General features: G+C 53.2%; 1 protein-coding gene and 1 long non-coding RNA gene across 4 annotated transcripts; one reads left to right on the plus strand and one right to left on the minus strand.

Moving 5' to 3' along the window:
• Positions 1-991: 991 nt before the first annotated feature.
• On the plus strand, positions 992-21,413 carry LOC123346032 (C-type lectin domain family 2 member D-like). Of its 3 annotated transcripts, none has more exons than XM_044983229.1 (7): positions 992-1,010; positions 13,373-13,434; positions 16,515-16,580; positions 17,807-17,899; positions 18,715-18,887; positions 20,755-20,861; positions 21,251-21,413. In XM_044983229.1, exons 3-7 carry the CDS (start codon positions 16,535-16,537, stop codon positions 21,411-21,413), a joined length of 582 nt encoding a protein of 193 aa, XP_044839164.1. In that variant the 5' UTR covers positions 992-1,010; positions 13,373-13,434; positions 16,515-16,534. The 3 variants fall into 3 exon arrangements, with proteins under 3 accessions (XP_044839164.1, XP_044839163.1, XP_044839166.1); XM_044983228.1 differs by lacking the exon at positions 992-1,010 and adding an exon at positions 6,929-6,981; XM_044983231.1 differs by lacking the exons at positions 992-1,010; positions 13,373-13,434 and having other exon boundaries at positions 16,230-16,580.
• Positions 11,185-21,410, minus strand: LOC123346038. The gene is made up of 3 exons (XR_006572907.1): positions 21,285-21,410; positions 18,701-18,884; positions 11,185-11,786 (listed from the first exon to the last, which is right to left on the minus strand). It is a non-coding gene; the product is annotated as an uncharacterized LOC123346038 (long non-coding RNA).
• Positions 21,414-22,171: the final 758 nt, after the last annotated feature.

Consider the following 22,171-nt stretch of genomic DNA (forward strand, 5'->3'; position numbering starts at 1 on the left):
CGGCAACAGAAAACTGATTTTTATCTGATATTGATTTTTTCCCCTTTAAAAAACTGCTGTAAATCAAAAGAAAAAAAAACAGCTGAAATCTGAAGCATGTTCAGGTTTTGGGCCAAAGTTGCTCTCCAATGAAAAGTCAAAACTTTTCAGGGAAACCAGAAAATTTCCAGTAAAAAACACCCCTCATTTAACTGAAAATCTAAATTTCCATCAGAATATTCTGGTGGTAAAAAGGCAACCGGCGCTAGGGCTGAAGTGAGCGGATTGCAGGACATCCTGCCAGGGTCAGATGGGGAAAGCAAGTTAATTAGCAGTGAAATGATTCCACCCTGTCTATGCTGCAGCAGCTCCCTCTTCAGTCAGGGCTGGTCTACACTAAGGGGAAAAATCGATATAAGATACGCAACTTCAGCTACGTGAATAACGTAGCTGAAGTCGAAGTATCTTATATCGATAACTTACCTGTCCTCACGGCGCGGGATCGATCTCCGGGGCTCTCCATATCGACGACGCCACCGCCGTTCACGGTGGTGGAGTTCCGGAATCGATATAAGCGCGTTCGGGGATCGATATATCGCGTCTAGATGAGACGCGATATATCGATCCCTGAAAAATCAATCGCTACCCGCCGATACGGCGGGTAGTGTAGACGTAGCCTCAGCTACTTCCCTTCTACCACCCACCACAGCATCTCATTCTGGGCAACCAACATGCTGTATGAGGTGTTTGTTTGGGAAGGGGCAGGAGGTCTGAGCAGAAAAGAGGAGAAGCTGCATGTATCAGTGACTCAACAACTGGATCCTACAGAACACGTGCATTGAACGGGGCTGTCCCTACATTCATCTCTCTGCAATTAGCAGCCTGCCTGACTCAGTGCAGTCTGTGCTTTGTCTGCAGGAGGAAGTTTGCAGGGGATGGAATCTCAGCGGATTGCTAAAATGATTTGCAGTGTCACCAGTGGAAGCAGGACGATGGGCTCAGAGGCAAAAGGACTTTGGGAAGCATCAGAGGTTGGAATCGGAGTTTAAAAGCCTCCCACTGGTGGGATGCCGGGGGGGAAGATTCAGTGGGCATTGAGGTAAGAGAATCTCTGTGTGTGTCTTCAGGGCCATGCTCAGGGGTGTCAGAGCGTAGGTCCACACAGTGGGAAGGTCCCGTAAGAAGAGGGGTGGGGAAAAGGGGTCAGGCCAAGACAGGACAGTGGCAGCCGGAGGACTGTGTCCAGTTTTGGTCACTGAGCCGCTGGACCAGTGGACCCTCCGCAGGCACATCTGCGAGAGATCCCCCGGAGTCACGGGACTGGCGACCAGCAGTGCGCCCCCTGCGGCGTGCCGCCCTGCTTGGGGCGGCCGGATTCCTAGAGCCACCCCTGCAGCGGATTGCTAAAGTGATTTGCAATGTCACCGGTGGAAGCAGGACAGAGAGCGATGGGCTCAGAGGCCAAAGGACTTTGGGAAGCATCAGAGGTTGGGATCAGGGTTTAAAAGCCTCCCACTGGTGGGATGCCCGGGGGGAAGATTCAGTGGGCACTGAGGTAAGAGAATCTCTGTGTGTGTCTTCAGGGCCATGCTCAGGGGTCTCAGAGCGCAGGTCCACACAGGGGGAAGGTCCCGTAAGAAGAGGGGTGGGGAAAAGGAGTCAGGCCAAGACAGCACAGTGGCAGCCAGAGGACTGTGTCTGGTTTGGGTCACCGATGTATAGAAAGGATGTAGAGAATTTGGAAGGGATCCAGAGGCGAGCAACAAAGATGACCCCAGGGATGGAACACAAGCTCTGTGAGCAAAGGCTGACAGAACTGGGTATGTTTAGTTTGGGAAAGAGGAGATAAAGGGGTCACATGACTGCAGTCTTCAAATAGTTGAAAGGCTGCCATAAAAACGATGGAGAAAAGTTGCTCTGTCTTGCCACAGAGGCAGAACAAGAGGCAGTGGGTTCAAACAGCAGCATGGCAGGGCTAGATTAAATCTCAGGAAAAACTTCCTAATTGGAAGACCAGCAGGGCAATGGAACAGACGCCTCGGGAGGGGGTGGAAGCTCCTTCGCTGGAGGTTTTCGACAGGAGGCTGGAGCCATCTCTTCTGGATGGTTTAGATACAACAAATCCTGCATCTTGGCAGAGGGTTAGAGTGGGTGATCCTTGTGGTCCCGTCTAACCCTATGTGTAAGGGGACTGTTGCCCCCTTACTAACATTCAGTGGGGGTGTTTGGTTGCTAGCTCCCAGCACTAAAAAGGGAAGGGTTGATGGGAAATCAGGAGCCTGAGACTGACAGTCCCCAGGAACAATGTGGAGAGGCCAGTGCTCCAGGTCAGCCTGATTGACAGGGCGGGCAGGATAATCAAGGAGTCAGGAGGCCAGGGGGGTCCCGTCCTCCGTGTGAGCTGGATTTGTCTGAGTCACATGGAGTGGGGCCGAGCTAAGGAGAGAGCAGGGGCCCAAGCTGAGCTGATGGGAGCGGAGCTGCAGCCCAAAAAGCCAGAGCACAGCCCAGGGAGAGCAGCCCTGCCCTGGGAGGAGAGCTGCAGCAACCAGAGGGGCCAGACAAGCAGCCCGGGAAGCAGGTGAGAGCTGGGAGCAGAGTCACAGAAGCAGCCTGCAGAGCAGCCCTGCCCTGGGAGCAGAGCTGTAGCAACTGGAGCCAGAGAGGCCAGAGGAGCAGCCCAGGGAGCTGAAGTCAGAGCAGCAGCAGCAGCAGCAGCCGCACTAAGGCAGAGTGGAGCCGAAGCTGGGGCAGTCCGGAGCCGGGTGCGGTGAGCAGCTGGGGAGAGCGAGGGGGACCCTGGGCACTGGGCCCAGCGCAGGGAGACGCCTCAGCCAAGAGGCCCTGCAGGCCAGACTGGGAGGGGGATCGTAACCCTGACAGGGCGGGGGCGACGCTGGGGAGAAGGGTCCTACCACCCAGAGCCTGAGAGCGTGTGGCCACCGCCAGAGCAAGTGTCCAACCCGCAGCGTCCCTGCAGCACAGCCAGGGCTGGAGAAGGAGGCCTGGGACCTACAAGGAACAGACTGAACTGCCCTGACGTTCCAGAGACACTGTTTGTGATGTTCCCTGCCACAGAGCGGGGTGATGTGTTTTCCTGTAACCTTTCCCATTTTTCCTTATTCTTTTTTTAAATTAAGTGTTAATTAAATAACTTGTATTTGCTTTAAATTGTATGATGTGATCAGTGGGTCAGGGATGTGCGCAGTGCAAAGAGAGCACCCCGGAGTGGGGACACCCTAGCCCCTGTCCTGGGTGACCACAGCAGGGTTGGGGGTCGAGCCTCCCCGGAATCCTGGGCCCAGCCTTGTCGGGGTTACGAGGACTCTGCCAGACAGGAGAGTGGAAGGGGAGTCCTGAAGGGCAGGGAGGCCTCTGGGTAAAGAAAGTGGGAGCGAGGACTCATCCTTCCGCTAGCCCACTTCACCGGGGTAGCGCAGAAGCCAGGAAAGTTCCCCACAATAGCGGGACCATCCCCCGCTTACACATGGTTCAGTGAACCCAGCCCTCTCCTCTGAATGAGTTTGAGGGCTCCGTGCTGAAGAGACAGGATGTAGCCAGCAGAGGTCGCTGCGTCACTCAGTACAGAGAGCTGCACAAGGAGATTGTGCTAGAAAAATAGAGACAGGGATTGCTGTGGATGGGGATGGCAGTGAGGCGGTGTGGGGCCTAGTGGGGCAAATGCACGTGGGGTGGAAGGAGAATGCTGCAGAAAGGCCCTCGTGAGACCACAGACACAAGTCTGAGCTCTGTCTGGAGTATCAGCAAGGAGCTGCTGGATCGTCCCTGGGAGAAGGGACCCTGGAGGGACTTGGCACGGGGACAGAGGTTCCCGTGGGAACAGTTCCCTTTTCCCCTCTAACCGCCTGCCTTGCGGGGCTGGGTTAGCAGCGGCTGCGCTGATGATTTGTTATAAGCTGATGTCCGGGTGCTCAGGGCGCTGGCTCCCCCTATCTCTGCCAGCCACAGTAAGGATTCATCCATCGCTTACTGGGAATGGGGGGGGGTTCATGGAGACCCCCCCCAGGGCTGGAGCCGGGGGCTTCTCTGCACTGCTGGCATCTGGCCCTCTGCTGTACTGAGCTCCCCACTAGGCACACCCTGCTGGGGTGAACGGCTACTAACAGCTGTAGCACCTGGAGAGAGACCACAACTGAGATCAGGCCCCGTTGTGCCGGACGCTGCACAGACACACAGCGAGAGACAGTCCCTGTCCCAGCTGAGATCAGGGCCCCATTGTGCTGGGCGCTGCACAGACACAGGAAGAGGCAATCCTCCCTTCCCTTTAGAGAAGCTATAGAGACATTATGACTTGCCCAAGGTCACACTGGGAGTCTGTGGCAGAGTCAGGAATTAAATCTAAATTTTCAGGTACCATGGCAATGCCTCGAGCACGGAACCAGCCCTTCACAAGCCCCTGGCCAAAACTGCTCAACACATCCAGAGACTTTGGCTTTGTTCTGGGATCAGGGTTGTGCTGGTTTCCCAAGGTGCGTTTTTAAACTGGTGCGAAACCCAGCCCGACTCCCCGTGTTCCCATGTCAGGGAAATGAAACTAATTGTTCCCCCTTTTGTAACCAAAGCAAGTGGTGTTAAAAGCGTCCGCAACTTAACTGAGACACGCTCTGTGCCTGCCCCCTCCCACAGCTAGTCCATCATTCCTCACTAGCAGAATTGCTAATGTGGATTTTCATAACATTAATTTTCCCTCTCCTTGTTCCCAGGTGTTAACGAGCAATGACATAACTTACAATATTAATATTTAAGGCATCATCTCACTTAATGGAGATAAGTTTGTATCTCAGAGCAATTGTTTCAGGCTGTCTGCAGACTCAGGCAGAAGTCACTTGATCAGTTATACTCGGGGCAGTTCCTATAGGAATTGTTGGGCTGGATCAGATCCGATCCAAGATCCATCTAACCCAGTACCTTGCCTCTGGCCGGTAACCGATGCTTCAAAGGCAAATGTAAGTGCAGCAGGAGATGTGAATTAATCTGCCCTCCATAATAGGGCAGACCTTGGTCTCTAATAGTTAGAGACTGAGCTATGCCCTGAACCAGGAGGTTCCCCGCCACAATTTGTTAGCATGAGCTATTGTAACTCTGGGTGCTCTTTTTATGCATAAAAGGGTCCAATCCTTTTTGAATGTTGCAAAGTTCTTAGCCCTGACATCTTCCTGTGGCAATGAGTTCCACAGTCTAATTATGTAAAATTGCATGTAACTCAGCCTAGATGCACGGCAGTCACTTGATCCCAGCCAGTAATCTAGCCTGGACGGGGGAAAACTGGTTAAGTTCTCCTTCAGACCAGCGGGGTGTCTGGGGCGAAGGAGTGGCCACAGCAGTAGGAGATCTGGCCCCATTGACTCCCATGGAGCGACACTGACACACACCAGCCAGGATCTGGTGTTTGTTGTCCTGTGACTCAGTGACCTGTGAGGAGATAATTAAGTATTTTAGGAAGAAGTGTGAGAGTGGCCACCAGGAAGAGTTGGTGGCCGCATTCTGAGGCCACCAAAAGTTTGTCCTGAGAACCCCTGTGCTAGACCGGCTGCCGCTAATGCAGTGCCCCTGGATCAGGTTAGCCCGTTTCCCACAGCAGCTGGGAGCTCATTTGTGGCTTTCAGGATCCCTCTGTTCTGTGGCCTTGTGAGGGTTAATTCCCACATGCAAAAATAACTGGGCTGGCTTAGCGCGAAGGTTGCAGAGGACCCAGCATACAATCATGGGACTGGAAGGGACCTTGGCATGGGTGGCAGGTTATTTGTTTGTGCGGTGCCCGGGCTCCAGGAATATTCAGGGCCGGGGGCCCTGCTCCAGCAATATTTGGAGCTGGGTCTCTCCCCCGGCCCTGCCTGGATCGAGCCCTGGCCCCCGCGGGTCTCCCCCGCCGCCCCGCCGTGTCCCTGCCTGGAGCAGGTCCCAGCCCCCGCCCAGGCCCCGGCCCCCGCCCAGGCCCCGGCCCCCACCGCACAGTGTCCCTGCCTGACAAAAAGCAGCCACGCCTCTCCCCTGCCTGCTGGAGCTGTCAGAGATCAGCTCTGGGCAGAACGGCTGTCTGTTGCCGCAGGGTCCTAGCGCCTGCCATTCACTAATGACAAGGCAGGCTGCCCTTACCCTGAGCCTCCCCAACGCCCCAAATCCTCATCCCCAGCCAGAGCCCTCATCCCCCCGCACCCTCATCCTCTGCCCCAGCCCTGAGCCCCCTCCTGCATCATGTACCCCTCATCCTCAGCCCCACAGCCCTCACCCCTGTACTCCCTCCTATCCCCAAACTCCTTCCCCAGAAGGTGCACCCCTCCCCCTTCCCACACACCCCTTCCCAACCCCAAACTCCGTCCCAAAGCCTGCTCCCTTCACCCCCTCCTGCACACCCACCCCCTGCCCCAGCCCAGAGCCTGCACCCAGCACCGAAACTCCATCCCAAAGCCTGCACCCTGCACCTCTCCTGCACCCTAATCTCCAGCCCAGGATCTGCACCCCAGACCTCCCCTGCCAAACCCCCTCCCAGAGCCTTAGTCAGGTGGGGGCGGAGTTTGGGGGGGGCAGGTTCTGGGCACCACCAAAATTTCTACAAACTTGCCACCCATGCTTGAGAGGTCACCTAGTCCAGCCTCCTGCACTCATGGCAGGACCAAGTATTATTTAGCCCATCCCTGACAGGTGTTTGTTATTGGAGATGTTTAAGAGCAGGTTGGACAGAGATTGCACAACCTCCCTAGGCAATTTATTCCAGTGCTTAGCAGCTTCCCAGCAGGGCTGGCGGAGACCAGCAAGATCATACAGAGCTAATCACCAGCTCTGTCCATCCAGCTCTCCCCCTCCTCCTCTGCTGCCCCCCTTCTGCCAATCCGCTCCGATCGGCATCCCGAACAGCCAATGGGAGAAGGAGTGGGCGGGCTCAGGAGATAAAAGCAGGAGGGGCTGAGATGCTGCAGTGCCTCAGTCACTGCACGGAGCAAGTGCGATGCATTTAACTTGCTGCAGCTGCTTGGGATCAGGGTAAGTGGTGACTTGTGTCCAGGGGAAGTGGGAGGGTTTAGGGGATTGCCTAAAGGAATGTGGATGATGGAGGCAGAAGAGGGAAAAACCCCATATTTTTTCTGATTTTCACCCTACTTTTGTACCATTCAAATATCTAAAAAAATAACTTGTTTTATGAGGAAAATACAATACGTTGTGTGCAATCTATGTGTTATGATTGTACATTAGTCTGGGTGTATATACAAAGCTGCCTGTTGAAGTAAGGCCACGTGTTAGTCTAGAAGATACACACAATAAACAAACGAGGGTCTGAGCATACTGCGGAATCTCACACCTACACCCGCACCCACCACAAACACATTTCAAGCTGCCAGCAGAAAATGGTTTTAGTGACTTGGCGCACTAAAGCGGGAAGAAAATGAAAATCAAAATCTATCTCAGAACACGGTTCATTCTGAACAGCCAATGGGAGAAGGAGTGGGAGGGCTCAGGAGGAAAATGGGAGAGAGGCTGAAATGCTGCAGTTTGTCAATCTCTGGGTCCTACAGATGATCTCACTGCACGGAGCAAGTGCGATGCATTTAACTCGCTACAGCTGCTTGGGATCAGGGTAAGCGGTGCCTTGTGTCCAGGGGAAATTTTTTTGGGGGTGGGAGGGATTAGTGGATTTCTTAAAGGGATGTGGTTGCTGGAGGCAGAAGAGGGAAAACCCCCTTCAAGCCCCCAGGGGTGCGGGGGAAACACCCGGGAAGGGACTGGGGGTTGGACCCTGGGGGAGCGGATCGAGGGAGGAGAAGAGGCGCGTTCAGGGCGGTGAATTGGCCCAGCCAGGCAGGGGGCAGCGCTTGGCTCGGTGGCGTTTCTCTGGGTCAGGCTGACTCTGAGGAGCTGCAGCTGATCAGGTGCAGGGTAGCAGCGGATGGTCTGTGTGGAGCAAAGAGCACATTTCATTAGGGTGTGCGCCCAGGGAGCCCCACCCTCGCCCTGCCCTGCTCCCATCCACTCCCTCCCACTTCCTACCTCCTGACTGCCCCCCTCAGAACCCCCAACCTCCCCTGCTCCTTGTCCCCTGACTGCCCCCTTCTGGGACCCTGCCCCTAACTGCCCTCCAGGACCCCACCCCCTATCTAAGCCTCCCTGCTCCTTGCCCCGACCACCCCCTCCAGAGACCCCTGCCCCCTAATCACCCCCCAGGACCCCACCAACTATCCAACCCCCCTGTGCCCTGACTGCTCTGACCACTAGCCACACCCTCGCCCCTGACAGGCCCCCTGGGACTCCCACGCCCTATCCAACACCCCCGTCCCCTGACTGCCCCCGAGACCCTCTAGCCTGTATCCAACTCCCCTGGCCCAGCCTGGCCCCCTTACCACACCGCCACTCAGAACAGAGACCCCACCAAATCTCACCCCCTGGACATCCCCTTGACCAATGGCGTGATGGCACTTACGGGGCAGGCGCAGAGAGCGCCAACCAGGCTGGAGCGCAGCGGTGGAAGAGCGCTATGACTGACGTAAGTCAAAGGTCACGTGTAGCACTGGGGAGGCAGCGATTGGCTGGGCAGGGGTAAGAGGGTTCTGTGTGGGGCAGTCTGGGTGCAGGCAGCTCAGTGGGGGATCTAGATGGAGAGGGAGGTTCCAGGTGCAGGGGCAATGGGAGTCTGCAGGCAGGGGCGGCTCCAGGCCCCAGCACGCCAAGCGCGTGCTTGGGGCGACATGCTGCAGGGGGTGCTCTCCTGGTCACCGGGAGGGTGGCAGGCAGCCCGCCTTCTGCGGAGGGTCCTCTGGTCCCACGGCTCTGGTGGACCTCCCACAGGCCCTGCAGCTCTACCAAAGCCGCAGGACCGGCAGAGCTCCCCCCACCGCATGATGCTATGCTTGGGGCAGCGAAATATCTAGGTGGGGCTTGTCAGGGGGAGGGTTGGATGGGCCTGCTTAACAGGGGAGCCCCAGCTACTGCCAAGGGGATCCTCATGCTGGGCCCCTGCTTCCCCCATCCCCTTCTCTTCCCCATCCCATGCCCCTTCCCATCCCCTTCCTGCCCCACTGCCTCTTTCTCCTTGTCCCCACTTCTCCCATCCCCTTCTCTTCCCCATCCCATGCCCCTTCCCCACTGCTCCATCTCCTCCCCATCCCATCCCCTTCCTTCCCCTCTGCCTCTTTCCCCCCCGCCCCACAACTCTCTGTTGCACAAGATGAAGGATGGCTCCCAGCACGCAGAAGGGAGCTCAGCCAGTACTAGGACCCAGAAGGTGGTGTCCAGCTGCAGTCCAGGGAGCTGAGCAGCACTTTTTTTTTCAGCCGTGCTGTGCAGCTCTGCATTCACAGAAATGGGGGGGGCATGGCGCCAACTTATATGGGCTCTTGGGGCTAAAGCCCCAGGAATATTCATAATCAGGGGCTCTGCTCCACCAATATTTGGAGCTAGGTTCCCCCCACCCCCCGAAGCTTCCCTGCCTGAATGTAAAGACAGTGCACAGCGAGTGTCTCTCTCCCTTGCTGTTGCTGCCATAGCCTAAGGCTACAGCTGCAGCATTAGCATAAGAACAATGCTAACTAACTGCTGCTGTAGAGGGGGAGGGGAGTGGAGGACGGACATCACTCACCTTAGCAGCTGCTGGGGCTTCCGTGAGTGTTTGACCCTATGATTCCCCCCCAGCTCCAGCCCCGACTCCTACCCGCAGTGAGGCGCAGCAGGCTGCACAGGGGAGGCAGGAAGCCACATGTGAAGGCAATGCCCCCTCCCCCAGCACCCACCAACCCACCCGCCACAGGAGGGATGGGAGAGGGAGGCTTCCTAGACCTGAGCAGCTGGGGCTTGGATGAATTTTATGACACCCTGCTCCCTTGCCCCATAGCCAGCCACCACCCTGCCTACCCCACTTCTGCCCCATGCTGGGCAAGGGGCAGCCCCATCACCCATCCACAGTGAAGTTATGGTGAGGGGCAGCATGGAAGGCCACCTGTAATGGCAACCCCCACCCCCAGTACCCATCATAGGGGAGGGGAATGAGCTTTCTGGACCTGAGGGGCCCTGGGAGCATGTGCAGTGATTGTGGAGCAGAGTGTGTGCTGTGGGGGGTAGGGGGGCAGAGGAGGGGTCCCTCCCCTGGAGCTTGCTGCTGCCAGTGGTGGTGATGGGGAGTCCTCTCTGGCCCTAGCCCTGGGGCAGCCTGTATGCACCCCAAGTTCCTCATCCTCAGCCCTGCCTCATCCCAAAGCCTGCACCCCCAGCACCAAGCATGCTCCTGCACTGTGAACCCCTCATCCCCAGCCCCACCCCAGAACCCTCACCTGAGGGGAAAAACATGCAACTTAAATTTGGTGGTCAGTTTGGAGTATCATTGTATTTAGCACAATATTTGATTATTTTACACCCTTCAAAGTATGTAACTGGTCATATACAGGTGTTTTCTCTGAATACTGTCTGTGTGCCTCAGTTTCCCCAATGCATTTCTTAAGGCTCTAGATGGTGGGATAAGGGGGTGTGATTGTTGTAAAGCCCTAGAGGGCCAGTGTGATGCCGTCTGCACAGATAATGGCTGCAACCCTGCCTCCAGGCAACTGATGGCCTGGGCCACCCCCCTGCAAGGTGCCAACTGAAGGTGTTGGAGAACAAAGAGATCAGGTGGCCTCCTAATGCCTGGAAAAGAAACAAAGGCCAGAGGAGGGAGTGTCAGTGCCTGTGCAGACTTCCGGGAACGCATGGTGTGGAAGGGGATGCTGGGATGCTTTGGAACAACTCCATACAAAGCCAGTCAGGACTCTGGGGGAGCCTCCTCTCTGAGCAGACTGTCTGCAGGGCAAGAAGCTTACACCTTCCTGGGTCTGACCTCGGAGCATTCAGCCCTTCCACACCATGCACTTTCCGCAGCGAGTGTGCCCAGGCAGGTCCTGGGGCAACCAGAGGTCCCTGCACCCCAACTCCGCAGTCAGATGTGACTCTCAGCCAGACAGTAAAACAGAAGGTTTATTAGATGACAGGGATACAGTCTAAAACAGAGCTTGTAGGTACAGAAAACAGGACCCCTCAGTCAGGTCCATCTTGTGGGGTGGGGAGCCCAGACCCAAGTTCTGGGCCTCTCCCGATTTCCCCAGCCAGCTCCAAACTGACACTCCCTCATCTGGCCTTTGTGTCTCTTCCGGACAAGGAGGCCACCTGATCTCTTTGTCCCCAACACCGTCAGTTGGCACTTTGCAGGGGAAACTGAGGCACCCACACAGTATTCAGAGAAAACATTAAGAACATTCCCACTTAAACACGGTGACTGGGAACTCCCCTGTGCCTGTGTGGATGCTACACACTATTTTGTTGTGCAAAGAGCAAAAGACACAGCACAGTCCCTGCCCAGGGGAGTTTATTATCCAAATAGACAAGATGGGGGAGGGGAAGAGATGGGCCCAAGGTCACGCAGCAGGGAGGGGGCTGAGCCAGGGATAGAAACCCAATTTTCAGAGTCACACTTAAGCCCCTTGGTGTTCAGTTTAAACTGATTTTTACCAAAAAATTCCAGGTTTTACAAAAAATATTTTCCATTTTTTTCTGATTTTTTCACCCTACTTTTGTATCATTCATATATGTAAAAAAAACTTGTTTTATGAGGAAAATACAATACACTGTGTGCAATCTCTGCATTGTGATCATACATTAGTCTGGGTGTATATGCAAAGCTGCCTGTTGAAGTCAGGCCAGGTATTAGTCTAGAAGATACACACAATAAACAAACCGGCCTGAATGCAAGCTCTGAACGTACTGCTGAATCTCACACCCACCACGGACACATTTCCAGCTGTTAGCAGATAACGGTTTTGAGATCTGACACCCTAAAGTGGGAAGGAAACGAAAGTCTGTCTCAGAATACGGTTCAGAACATGCATATTCAAAAGTTTTAAAACAACAAAAAGAGGAGAAAAGGATGAAGTTGAATGTAGGCACTACAACTGGTGCGGCCCAATTATTAAATGTAAACAGTTATAGGCCAATAGTTCTAAATCTATAACAGTAACTGTTTGTTCAAATGAAAAGGTTGTTTTGGGGATTAGAGACACGTTGTTTTCTTAGACTCTGAGGTGGCCTTGTGTTTGGAGATCCCTTTTAGTCCTGCAGCAAACCACATTGATGAACAGAATTCAAAGCATTAATCTTTCACACATACAGAATGGGAAGAGACTGTCTAGGAAGGAGTACGGCAGAAAGGGATCTAGGGGTTATAGTGGACCACAAGCTAAATATGAGTCAACAGTGTGATGCTGTTGCAAAAAAAGCAAACGTGATTCTGGGATGCATGAACAGGAGTGCTGTGAGCAAGACACGAGAAGTCATTCTTCCGCTCTACTCTGCGCTGGTTAGGCCTCAGCTGAAGTATTGTGTCCGGTTCTGGGCACCGCATTTCAAGAAAGATGTGGAGAAATTGGAGAGGGTCCAGAGAAGAGCAACAAGAATGATGAAAGGTCTAGAGAACATGACCTACAAAGGAAGGCTGAAAGAATTGGGTTTGTTTAGTTTGGAAAAGAGAAGACTGAGAGGGGACATGATAGCAGTTTTCAGGTATCTAAAAGGGTGTCATCAGGAGGAGGGAGAAAACTTGTTCACCTTAGCCTCTAAGGATAGAACGAGAAGCAATGGGCTTAAATTGTAGCAAGGGAGGTTTAGGTTGGACATTAGGAAAAACTTACAAACTGTCAGCGTGGTTAAGCACTGGAATAAATTGTCTAGGGAGGTTGTGGAATCTCCATCTCTGGAGATATTTAAGAGAAGGATAGATAAATGTCTATCAGGAATGGTCTAGACCAGGGGTCCCCAACGCGGTGCCCATGGGCACCATGGCGCCTGCGGGGGCATCTAAACGCGCCCGCGTCCTGGACCCCGGTGGAGCACCCGCCGAAATGTCAGCGGCAAGCGGTGTCATCAAGAGGCGTCGCCGCCAAAAAGGTTGGGGACCACTAGTCTAGACAGTATTTGGTCCTGCCGTGAGGGGACTGGACTCGATGACCTCTCGAGGCCCCTTCCAGCCCTAGAGTCTATGAATCTATGAATCTCTGGAATATTTTCCCCCCCGTCTTTCCGTCCACCAAAACAAATCCTGATATTTACCCAGAAAAATTATTAATTGTTTTTTGCCCTGATTTTTCACCTGTTTTTTTGCTGTGGTAACAAACACTGATAAATTCCCAGGGAAAATGAAACCTCCCTAGGCAATTTATTCCAGCGCTTAGCAGCTTCCCAGCAGGGCTAGCGGAGACAAGGAAGATAATAGAGTTCATTATCAATTCTATCCATTCATCTCTCCTGCTGCCCCAAACGCCCCCGCCATCCCGAACAGCCAACGGGAGAAGGAGTGGGCAGGCTCAGGAGAAAAAAGGCAGGAGGGGCTGAAATGCTTCATTGTGTCAATCTCTGTATCCTACAGATGATCTCACTGCTCGGAGCAGGTGCGATGCATTTAACTCGCTGCAGCTGCTTGGGCTCAGGGTAAGCGGTGCCTTGTGTCCGGGGGAGGGGTTAGTGGATTTCTTAAAGGGATGTGGTTGCTGGAGGCAGAAGAGGGAAAACCCCCTTCAAGCCCCCAGGGGTGGGGGGGGAACACCCGGGGGGGGGACTGGGGGTTGGACCCTGGGGGAGCGGATCGAGGGAGGGGAAGAGGCGCGTTCAGGGCGGTGAATTGGCCCAGCCCAGCAGGGGGCAGCGCTCGGCTCAGGGGCGTTTCTCTGGGTCAGGCTGACTCTGGGGAGCTGCAGCTGATCGGCTGCAGGAGGGCGGGGTTGGGCTGGGGAGCAAAGAGCCGGGTGCTGGCAGCACCTTCCAGCGTCACCCCCCAGCTCAGCTCTGGCCTGTCCCCGGGGAGCTTGGTAGGTTGGCACCTTGGGTGACTGATCGCCCAGAGGTAAAGAAACGAGTGTGTCTGGGGGGAGGGGGAGCACAGAGCCCTGTGGGGGGATGGGACGTTGTGGGGTGCTGGTATGTGGGGAGGGGGATGCACAGAAGCCCTGGCATGGGGGCAGAATGAGGGGACCCCCTTGAGAGGAAATGGGGGGCATACAGAGCTTCATTTTTTATAGCTAGGCTTGGCAGAATTGGATTTTTATTTTTTTATATGTGAATTTGATGGATAACATTGATGCTCATTTTAAAGGTCTCTTCCCTCCCCCCATTTTTAAGCATTTAACATTTAAGTTGCACAAAATTTATGTATTTTAAGCATTTTCTCCCATTTTTATTGATTTATATTTTCACATTTGTGGGAAAAGAAGGGGTGGGTCTGGTGGTGAGGGTCAGACAATTACAGTAGTGTTGAGATTCAGATAGTCGAAGCTTTGTAACACAAATTGTCAGCATCGTGTCCAAATACATAAAGTAAATAGTCTGAAATGGAGCTCTGATCAGTTCTCAGGCAACATGTTTGTTCCTTGGCCTAGCTGTACATTTTGTCTACTATTGATGGAAATATTTTTTTCATCCGTTTATGTGCATAAGGTGAAATTGACGTTTATTGACATTGGCTGATAAAAAATCTAATCTGTCCAGGCTTTTCTTTATTTATAGACTTTTATCTTATCCCCCCTTAGTCAGCTCCTCCCCTAAGGAATTCAGTCTCTGTCTTTTCAATCTCTTCTCATAGGAGAGTGTTTTTCCAGGCCATTGATCGGTCCTGTTACCCTTCCCTGGACCCCCTCTAGTACTAGACAGGCCAAGTAACAAAGATGTTGCCCGCGCATGCATCCTCACGTCTTGCTAGCCTTCTTGACCACAGCTGCACACCGAGCAGAACTCTCAGTTGGGCTGTCTACAATGACATTCAGGCCCTTTTCCTGAGTTCATACCGTTCATTTAGAACTCCGTGCGGTGAAACCGTAGTTTTTAAATGTTTCCCTGCAAGGTGCATCACTTTTCATTGATCAACAGTTAATTAATTTTGCCAGCCCTGTTGCCCATTCACCAAGAATTTCAGGTCTCTCTGAAGTTCTTATAGTCCTTTTGTTCCTAGTGCTAATATATGGAGATATACCTATCTCATAAACCTGGAAGGGACCCCAAAAGGTCATTGAGCCCAGCCCCCTACTGTCACTAGCAGGACCAAGTACTGATTTTGCCCCACATCCAGGGCCGGCTCTAGACCCCAGCGCGGCAAGCACGCGCGTGGGGCGGCCCTTTCCCGGGGGGGCGGCAGGCTGGGCTGGCGGACCTGCCGCAGTCATGCCTGCGGGAGGTCCACCGGAGCCCCGGGACGACCGGACCTGCCGCAGGCATGACTGCGGAGGGGGCGCTCCTCCCGCGGCTCCAGTGGACCTCCCGCAGGCATGACTGCGGACGGTTCGCTGGTCCCGCGGCTCGGCTGGACCTCCCGCAGGCATGACTGTGGCAGCTCCAGCGGAGCCGCGGGACCTGCGAACCGTCCGCAGCTGCGGGAGGTCCAGCCGAGCCGCGGGACCAGCGAACCGTCCGCAGTCATGCCCGCGGGAGGTCCGCAGCTCCGGGGCGCCTCCCGGGCATGACTGCTTGGGGCGGCCAAAAACGTAGAGCCGCCCCTGCCCACATCCCTAAGTGGCCCCCTCAAGGATTGAGCTAACAACCCTGGGTTTAACCCTCAAACCACTGAGCTATTCCCCCCCCCTGCCTGAGTACTTTGGCCTCCTCACGGCTCATCCCTCCTTTCCAGATCATTAGTAAATGAATATTAAACAACACAGGGCCTAGTGTAGAATCTTTATAGCTCTTGCTGCTAACCTTTTCCCATGAGGAAAACTGACTGTTTAATTTGACTCTCTGCTTTCGGTCTCCTGGCCAGTCTTTGATCCATGACAGTACTTTGTCTCTCGCCCCATGACTCCTTAACTTCTTCAGTCACCTCTTGTGCAGAACCTTGTCAAAGGCCTTTTGCACATCTAAATCAGCTACATCAACTGGCTCACCTTTACCCACTACTTTAATGACATGTTCAAAAAATTCTAAGGTTATTGAGACATGATTTCCATTGCAGAAACAATAGTATCTCATGGACACGGTATCATGCTCGCCAAAGTAAAGGGCCCAAATCAAAGCCCATTGAAGTCAGCAGGAGTCTTTCAATTGACTTTAATTGGCTTTCTGATCTGACCCTAAAAGCAGGGGACTCTACCACTTAAGCTCCAGGAGTGACTCCATTAGCTGGCAGCAGTGGTAGGCTGTCATCTTCTATGTGGACCAACCACTAGAGGGGACCTCATACTTGCTGTACTGCTGTACTGCTGTCTGTCTGTCTGTCTGTCTGTCTGTCTCTCTCTCTCTCTCTCTCTCTCGGCCCTTGGAACCTTCCCATTGGCAAAGGCTGGGTTGTCACCACCTGAGCAAGTAAGAGGAGATGTGGGGACCATGAGGCACATGAATATGCAGAGGGGCAGGGAAGCAATGACCATGGATACAATCTTTGGCTGGAAGAATTAGACACAGATGGGGAAGGAGTTGGGTGGGGCCTTGGTTGCCTTGCATAGCTTCTGTTTCCTGCCCTGTGTGATGCATCTCAGATTAGAGGGGAAGGGAACATGACACAGTCAACCTGCCTTTGCTCCTGGTAGGTAGTGGCAGGCCAGACTCGATGCTGATTGACATGGGAAGAGCAGAACATCAGAGAAGACACAATAGTAAGTAGTTATTTTTGTCCTGGATCCTTTAGTGTGGCTTGTGGAGGAGAAAAATATTGTGGTTTTCTTATGATGGACAAAGGAGGCTTGGTGTACTGAAAAAAATTGCCCCGGCTAAACTAACGGCATGGCTGAAAACTCATTTTAGTTAGACCAGTGCAAACCCCTATGCGGATGCTCCCTTTTTGGTTGAAAACCAGGCATGTATCGGTTTAGCTTACATTGGAAAACTTTACATCGTGACTTTGGGTTTCCCAGCACCCCAGAACTGCAGGGGAACCCTATTTGGGGGCACCATATTTTAACCTCATACTGCCCCACCCCTCCCTGCAGCCATGTGGGTTCGGGAAAGAAAGAAACTGCTCCATAGGCACCAACTTCCTCTCTTTTCCATGGGTGCTCGACCCCCCTCTCTGCCCTAGCCCCACCCCCACTCCACCCCTTCCATGAGGCCCCTCCCCTTCCCCACCTCTTCCCACCCCCATTCCAACCCCTTCCTCAAAGTCCCTGCCCCAACTCTGCCACCTCCCTGCCAATATTCCGACTCTTTCCCCAAATTCCTGCCCTGGCCCCGCCTCCTCCCCTGAATAAACCACATTCCCACTCCTCCCCCTCCCTTCTGGAGCATGCTAATGCTGCCAAACAGCTGTTTGGCGGTGGCCGGGAAGCACTGGGAGGTAGGCGGAGGAGTGGGGACACAGCGTGCTCAGGTGAGGAGGAGGAGGTGGGGCGGGGGGTTAGAGGAGCTTGGCTGCCGGTGGGTGCAGAGCACCCGCTAATTTTTCCCCGTGGGTGCTCCAGCCCCGGAGCACCCATGGAGTCAGCGCCTATGAACTGCTCCTATTGTTTTGGGTGTCTCCTGCATTTGGAGAAGCAGGATGTTAGACATTCCATGTAAATAAACCAGATTGCATCAAAGAAGCACCAGATTCCATTGCCAGTTTCGACTGCCAGCTGGAACAAGCTACAGAACAAAACACAGCACTTTTCAGCATGTCTTAATTCACGATTAATATCATTTCTTTCATAAGTATCCAGTGGTGCTGGAAGCTGGGCAAACGCACAGGGACACATCGACCTCGCCCCAAAGAAATGGTGTGTTCTATGCTTTGTCTGCAGGAGGAATTTTGCAAACCATTGCCACCCTCAGGTGACAACAGCAATAACAGTGGGTGTGTTCGCTCTCCATGCTGATCATCGCCCTTTGTGTTCCTGTTATTTTTCAGATTTCAGCCTAAAGTGCATTAAAGATAAATGGATCCCAATCACCGTTACTGTCGTTATCACAGCTTTGGTCGCCACCATCATCTGGCTGGCGGGTGAGTGAAGAGACCTGGCTAACCTGGTCGCCGGCGCTGATTCTCAGTCCCACTCAGCACCTTGTGTGCCACTTTGGCAGCAGAAAGGGGGCTTAACAAGGCAGGATATAGCCCCCTGGGAATACATTCCCCCATGCAGGGGGCCCTCCCAGTTGGGCTGGAGCTGGTGAAAGGGCCCTGCTCCCAGCCTGCCGCATAGGGGATGGATCGGGGCTTAGCTAGAGGGGTACATTACAGCTATTCTCTGGGCTCGGGGCCGGCTCCAGGCACCAGCTTATCAAGCAGGTGCTTGGGGCGGCAACTCTGGAGGGGGGCGGCACTTTCAGGTATTCAGCAGCAATTCAGCAGAGGGTCCCTCACTCCCGCTCCGAGTGAAGGACCTCCTGCTGAATTGCCGCAGATCGTGATCATGGCGGCTTTTTTTTTTTTTGGGCTGCTTGGGGCAGCAAAACCCCTGGAGCCAGCCCTGTCTGGGCTCATAGGAGGTCACAGGAGCAGAGGGTAAATTACAGCCGTCCTGAGACTGTGAAACCTGTATCTGCGGGGCTTTAGTGCCACAGAGCAGGGAATTCTCTCTTCCCTTGTATCAGGGAGTGGCTTATTCCCTCTCTCATTGCCACTCAGAGACAGTGGGTGTTCCCGGCAGTGCATTGTGGGTAATAACTCGAGAGGCTCCATTTTTATTCACCCGAGCTCCAGCTTGTACTTCCATGTGCTCAGAGACTGAATTCCTGGAGCTGCCTCCAAACTCCTCCCTCTAGGTCCCAAGCAGGGATGCTGTCGATCTCTCAACACTGTTACCTGCTTGCTTTCAGCCAAGATGTCCCGCTGTCCGTCCTATGTCACTGCTGCTTGCCCTGATGGCTGGGTCGGGTACCAAGGGAAATGCTATTACTTCTCAGGGAGTGAAGGGAGCTGGAGCGCTAGCCAGAATAACTGCTCTTCCCTGGGTGCCTCCTTGGCGGTGATTGACTCCAAGCAAGACCTGGTAAGAGAGACACATTTGTCCCAATTGTGACTCAGGACACCGATAGGGTTTGCTGTGCCAGAGCCCCTCTCTACTAGATCAAGGAGAATCCTGGGTTCGAGGTCAGACTAAATGGCTGTGGTAGGAAATTGATCCCACTTCTGGAAATGTTGTGCCCTGGGGGTGGGGGTGGTTCTCAAGCGGTGACATACTCTACAGAAATGATTAACAGAAAGTGTCTGGTCAACACATCTCCTCCCACTCCCAGGGAAGCCGGCTCCTGCTCCCCCTCCCTTCATTCTCCAGTCTGCCAGGTTCTTCACCGTGGCCAGCTAGCTGTCTGCAGAACACCAGCAAGTCTCCCTACAGACCACTGTAGGTTATGGAGCTTGGCTAGTGACTTCATACCTCTACTCTTATAAATCAATTGGTCTCCATGGCCACTGAAGGCAGGACAAGTCATAATGGGCTCAGTCTGCAACACGGGAGGTTCAGCTTAGACATTAGGAAAAACTTTCTAACTCTGAGAGTAGGTCAGCTCTGGAACAGGCTTCCAGGGGAGGTTGTAGAATCCCCGTCACTGGAGGTTTTTCAGAACAGGTTGGACAAACACCCGTCAGGGACTGTCTAGGTTTACTTGGCCCTGCCTCAGTGCAGGGGGCTGGACTAGAAGGCTCTCAAGGTCCCTTCCAGCCTGATATCTCTCTGAATCTACAATAGTTTATTATTTGTACCAAGGTAGTATCTTGAGACCCCAATAAGGGATCAGGACCCCATTGTGCTAGCTACTCTACATACACACAGCAAACACACGGTCCCTACCCCACAAAGCTTACAATCTGAGGGCTCGTCCATACTACCCGCCCGGGTTGGCGGGTAGCGTTCGACTTCTCAGAGTTCGACATATCGCGTCTCATCTAGACGCGATATGTCGAACTCCGAACGCGCTCCCGTCGACTCCGGAACTCCTCCACCGCGAACGGCAGTGGCGGAGTCGATGGGGAGCCGCGGACTTTGATCCCGTGGCGTCTGGACGGGTGAGTATTTCAAACTAAGGTAGTTCGAGTTCAGCTACGCTGTTCACGTAGCTGAACTTGCGTACCTTAGTTCAACCCCACCCCCTTTAGTGTAGACCAGGCCTAAGTGCATGATGGCTATTTCCATAGTTATGGTTATAGTCAAAGCTCTGTTTTGCCCTCTTTTTAGCTACCCCCCTCCAAACAAGTACCACCAAATAAACTTCTTTGATAAGCAGGAGGAAATTTCAGCCTAGAGTTGGGCCAGGTGATCACTCTAAGAAAACATGTTTGAGTCATAGACCAGGGAGCAGCCCCTGGCAAATCAAAGGCAGATGGTAGAGACCCCCCAGAGAAGAAGGACAGGGCTCCGAGAATGAGGTCTTCTATGGCAAAGAGGGTGTGTTCGTGCGATCTAGTCTTTCATAAATGGTAAGGCCAGAAGGGACCATGATGACCTCTAGTTTGATCGGCTGTAAACCCAGGCTGGGGAACCCCATCCAATGATTCCCGCATCCAGCCCGTAACTTGAGGTTGAATTAGAGAACAAATCTTTTTAGAAAGAAACATCCAGTCTTGATTTAGAGACCCACTGTGATGAAGCATCCGCCATGTCTCTAGTAAGTTCCAGTGGTTAATTACCCTCCCTGTTAAAACCCAGGGTCAGGGTGGAGTCTCCATCACTGGCAGGCGTTAAATGAAGATTGGATGTTTTTCTAGTTCTAACAGGAATCACATGGAGGCAGTTCTGTGGCCTGTATTACGCAGGCCAGACTAGACGATCACCGCGGTCTCTTCAGGATTTAGAATCTATGAAAATGTCTCTTGCAAAACTAACCTGAGCTTTTTACATTTTGTGCTGCTTCCTCTAGGAGTTCATGCTGCGCTATAAAGAGCCCCCACTCTACTGGATCGGCCTGCGGAGGGACTCCCCTGGCCAGCCCTGGAAATGGACCAATGGGACTGAATTCAATAAGTGGTGCGTCCTTTTCTTTCTCTTGACTTTACAGACAGGGATCTACCCCTTAGCTCCACACATGCTGATGACACTCACCACAGTGGGGAGTGAGTCCGCTACACAGGGCAAGGCAGTTTGATTCCTGGAGGTGGAACTTTGCATAGCAAATCTGGGAAGTCTGGCTTGTAGCTAGGAGTGGCAGAGGACAAGATATAGGGTGGTTTGAGGGGGTCGGAAGAGGAGGGCATCAGAAGAACAAGGAAAGGAAGAGGCAGGCGTGCTGCCATGGGTGAATTGAAAAGACCCCATGCATTGAAAGGCTCAAACACCGCAAGTTGTGCGGTGTCCCGTGGGTGTTTGCGGTGCCCTTTGTGGCAGCTGGCTTCTTTTCCAATCCCCATTCTTGGCAGGTTTCAGATCGGAGGGGACGGGTCTTGTGCCTACCTGAACAATCCTGGTGTCAGCTGCTCCCAGTGCTACTCGGAGAGACGCTTCATCTGCAGCCAGCCAGATGTGTACGCCAGAGGGAATCCAAACGCTGCAGGAGAGGACTCAACGCAGAAACTCACCTAAAGGATCAATGCAAATTTCAAACCATGTTTGCTTGATTGTTTTTAATTCCCCAAAATGGGGCCTTTTTTCAAAGCGGAAATTTTTAACAAAACCTGGAAACTAATGAAAATTAATTTCATTGTTTGGGGGAAAGGGCAGGTTGCCCCTCTCTTTCCCCCCCATTCCTTTTTTTCTTGCTTTTCCTTCTCTCTTTCCCCCATCCCCTTCTTGTCTCCCCTCACTGTTGGCTTTTTTTCCTTCCAGAAATGGCTGAAATCCTATTGCCTTTTTCTGCAGTTATTGGACAGCAACTTTTTTTTTTAAAGCACAACAAATGACACAATTGCCCTGTTATGTGAAAAATGAGAACACCACTGACATTTTCACAAAATGGCTTTTCCTTTTCTAACCAGCTCCTGCTGCAGCATTTGCACTAAAACGCTCTACCTCTCCGGGTGCTTTTGGACTGAACATTGTCTTTGCAGATCCCTGTTGACAACCCACTGCCTCTACATGGCCCGAAGGACTAACCCCCTTTAATGCAACACCGTCTCAGCTCTGGGTTTCAACATGCACAAAGCTCTAAGCTAACCCATTGCATCTGCTATCTCTGCCTTTTTCGGAGCTTGTAAACTCCTCCAGACAAGGATTCTTTATTTTGGGGGATTCCTTCTTTGTATTGCAGTAGTGTCTAAAGACTTCAGCTCCATTCTGCAACGTGCTGTACAGACAGTCCAGACCACAAAGAGCTTGCATTCCAAGTGCCTTCGACAGTAGTA

This window comes from Mauremys mutica, chromosome 12 (assembly GCF_020497125.1).
Source record: "Mauremys mutica isolate MM-2020 ecotype Southern chromosome 12, ASM2049712v1, whole genome shotgun sequence".
Taxonomy (NCBI): Eukaryota; Metazoa; Chordata; order Testudines; family Geoemydidae; genus Mauremys; species Mauremys mutica.

Coding starts and splice junctions, on each gene's coding strand:
- LOC123346032 (XM_044983229.1), top strand. CDS start 16,535: ATGCTGATTGACATGGGAAGAGCAGAACATCAGAGAAGACACAATA. Junction 16,581..17,806: donor ACATCAGAGAAGACACAATA/GTAAGTAGTTAT, acceptor GTTATTTTTCAG/ATTTCAGCCTAAAGTGCATT. Junction 18,888..20,754: donor TTGACTCCAAGCAAGACCTG/GTAAGAGAGACA, acceptor TGCTTCCTCTAG/GAGTTCATGCTGCGCTATAA.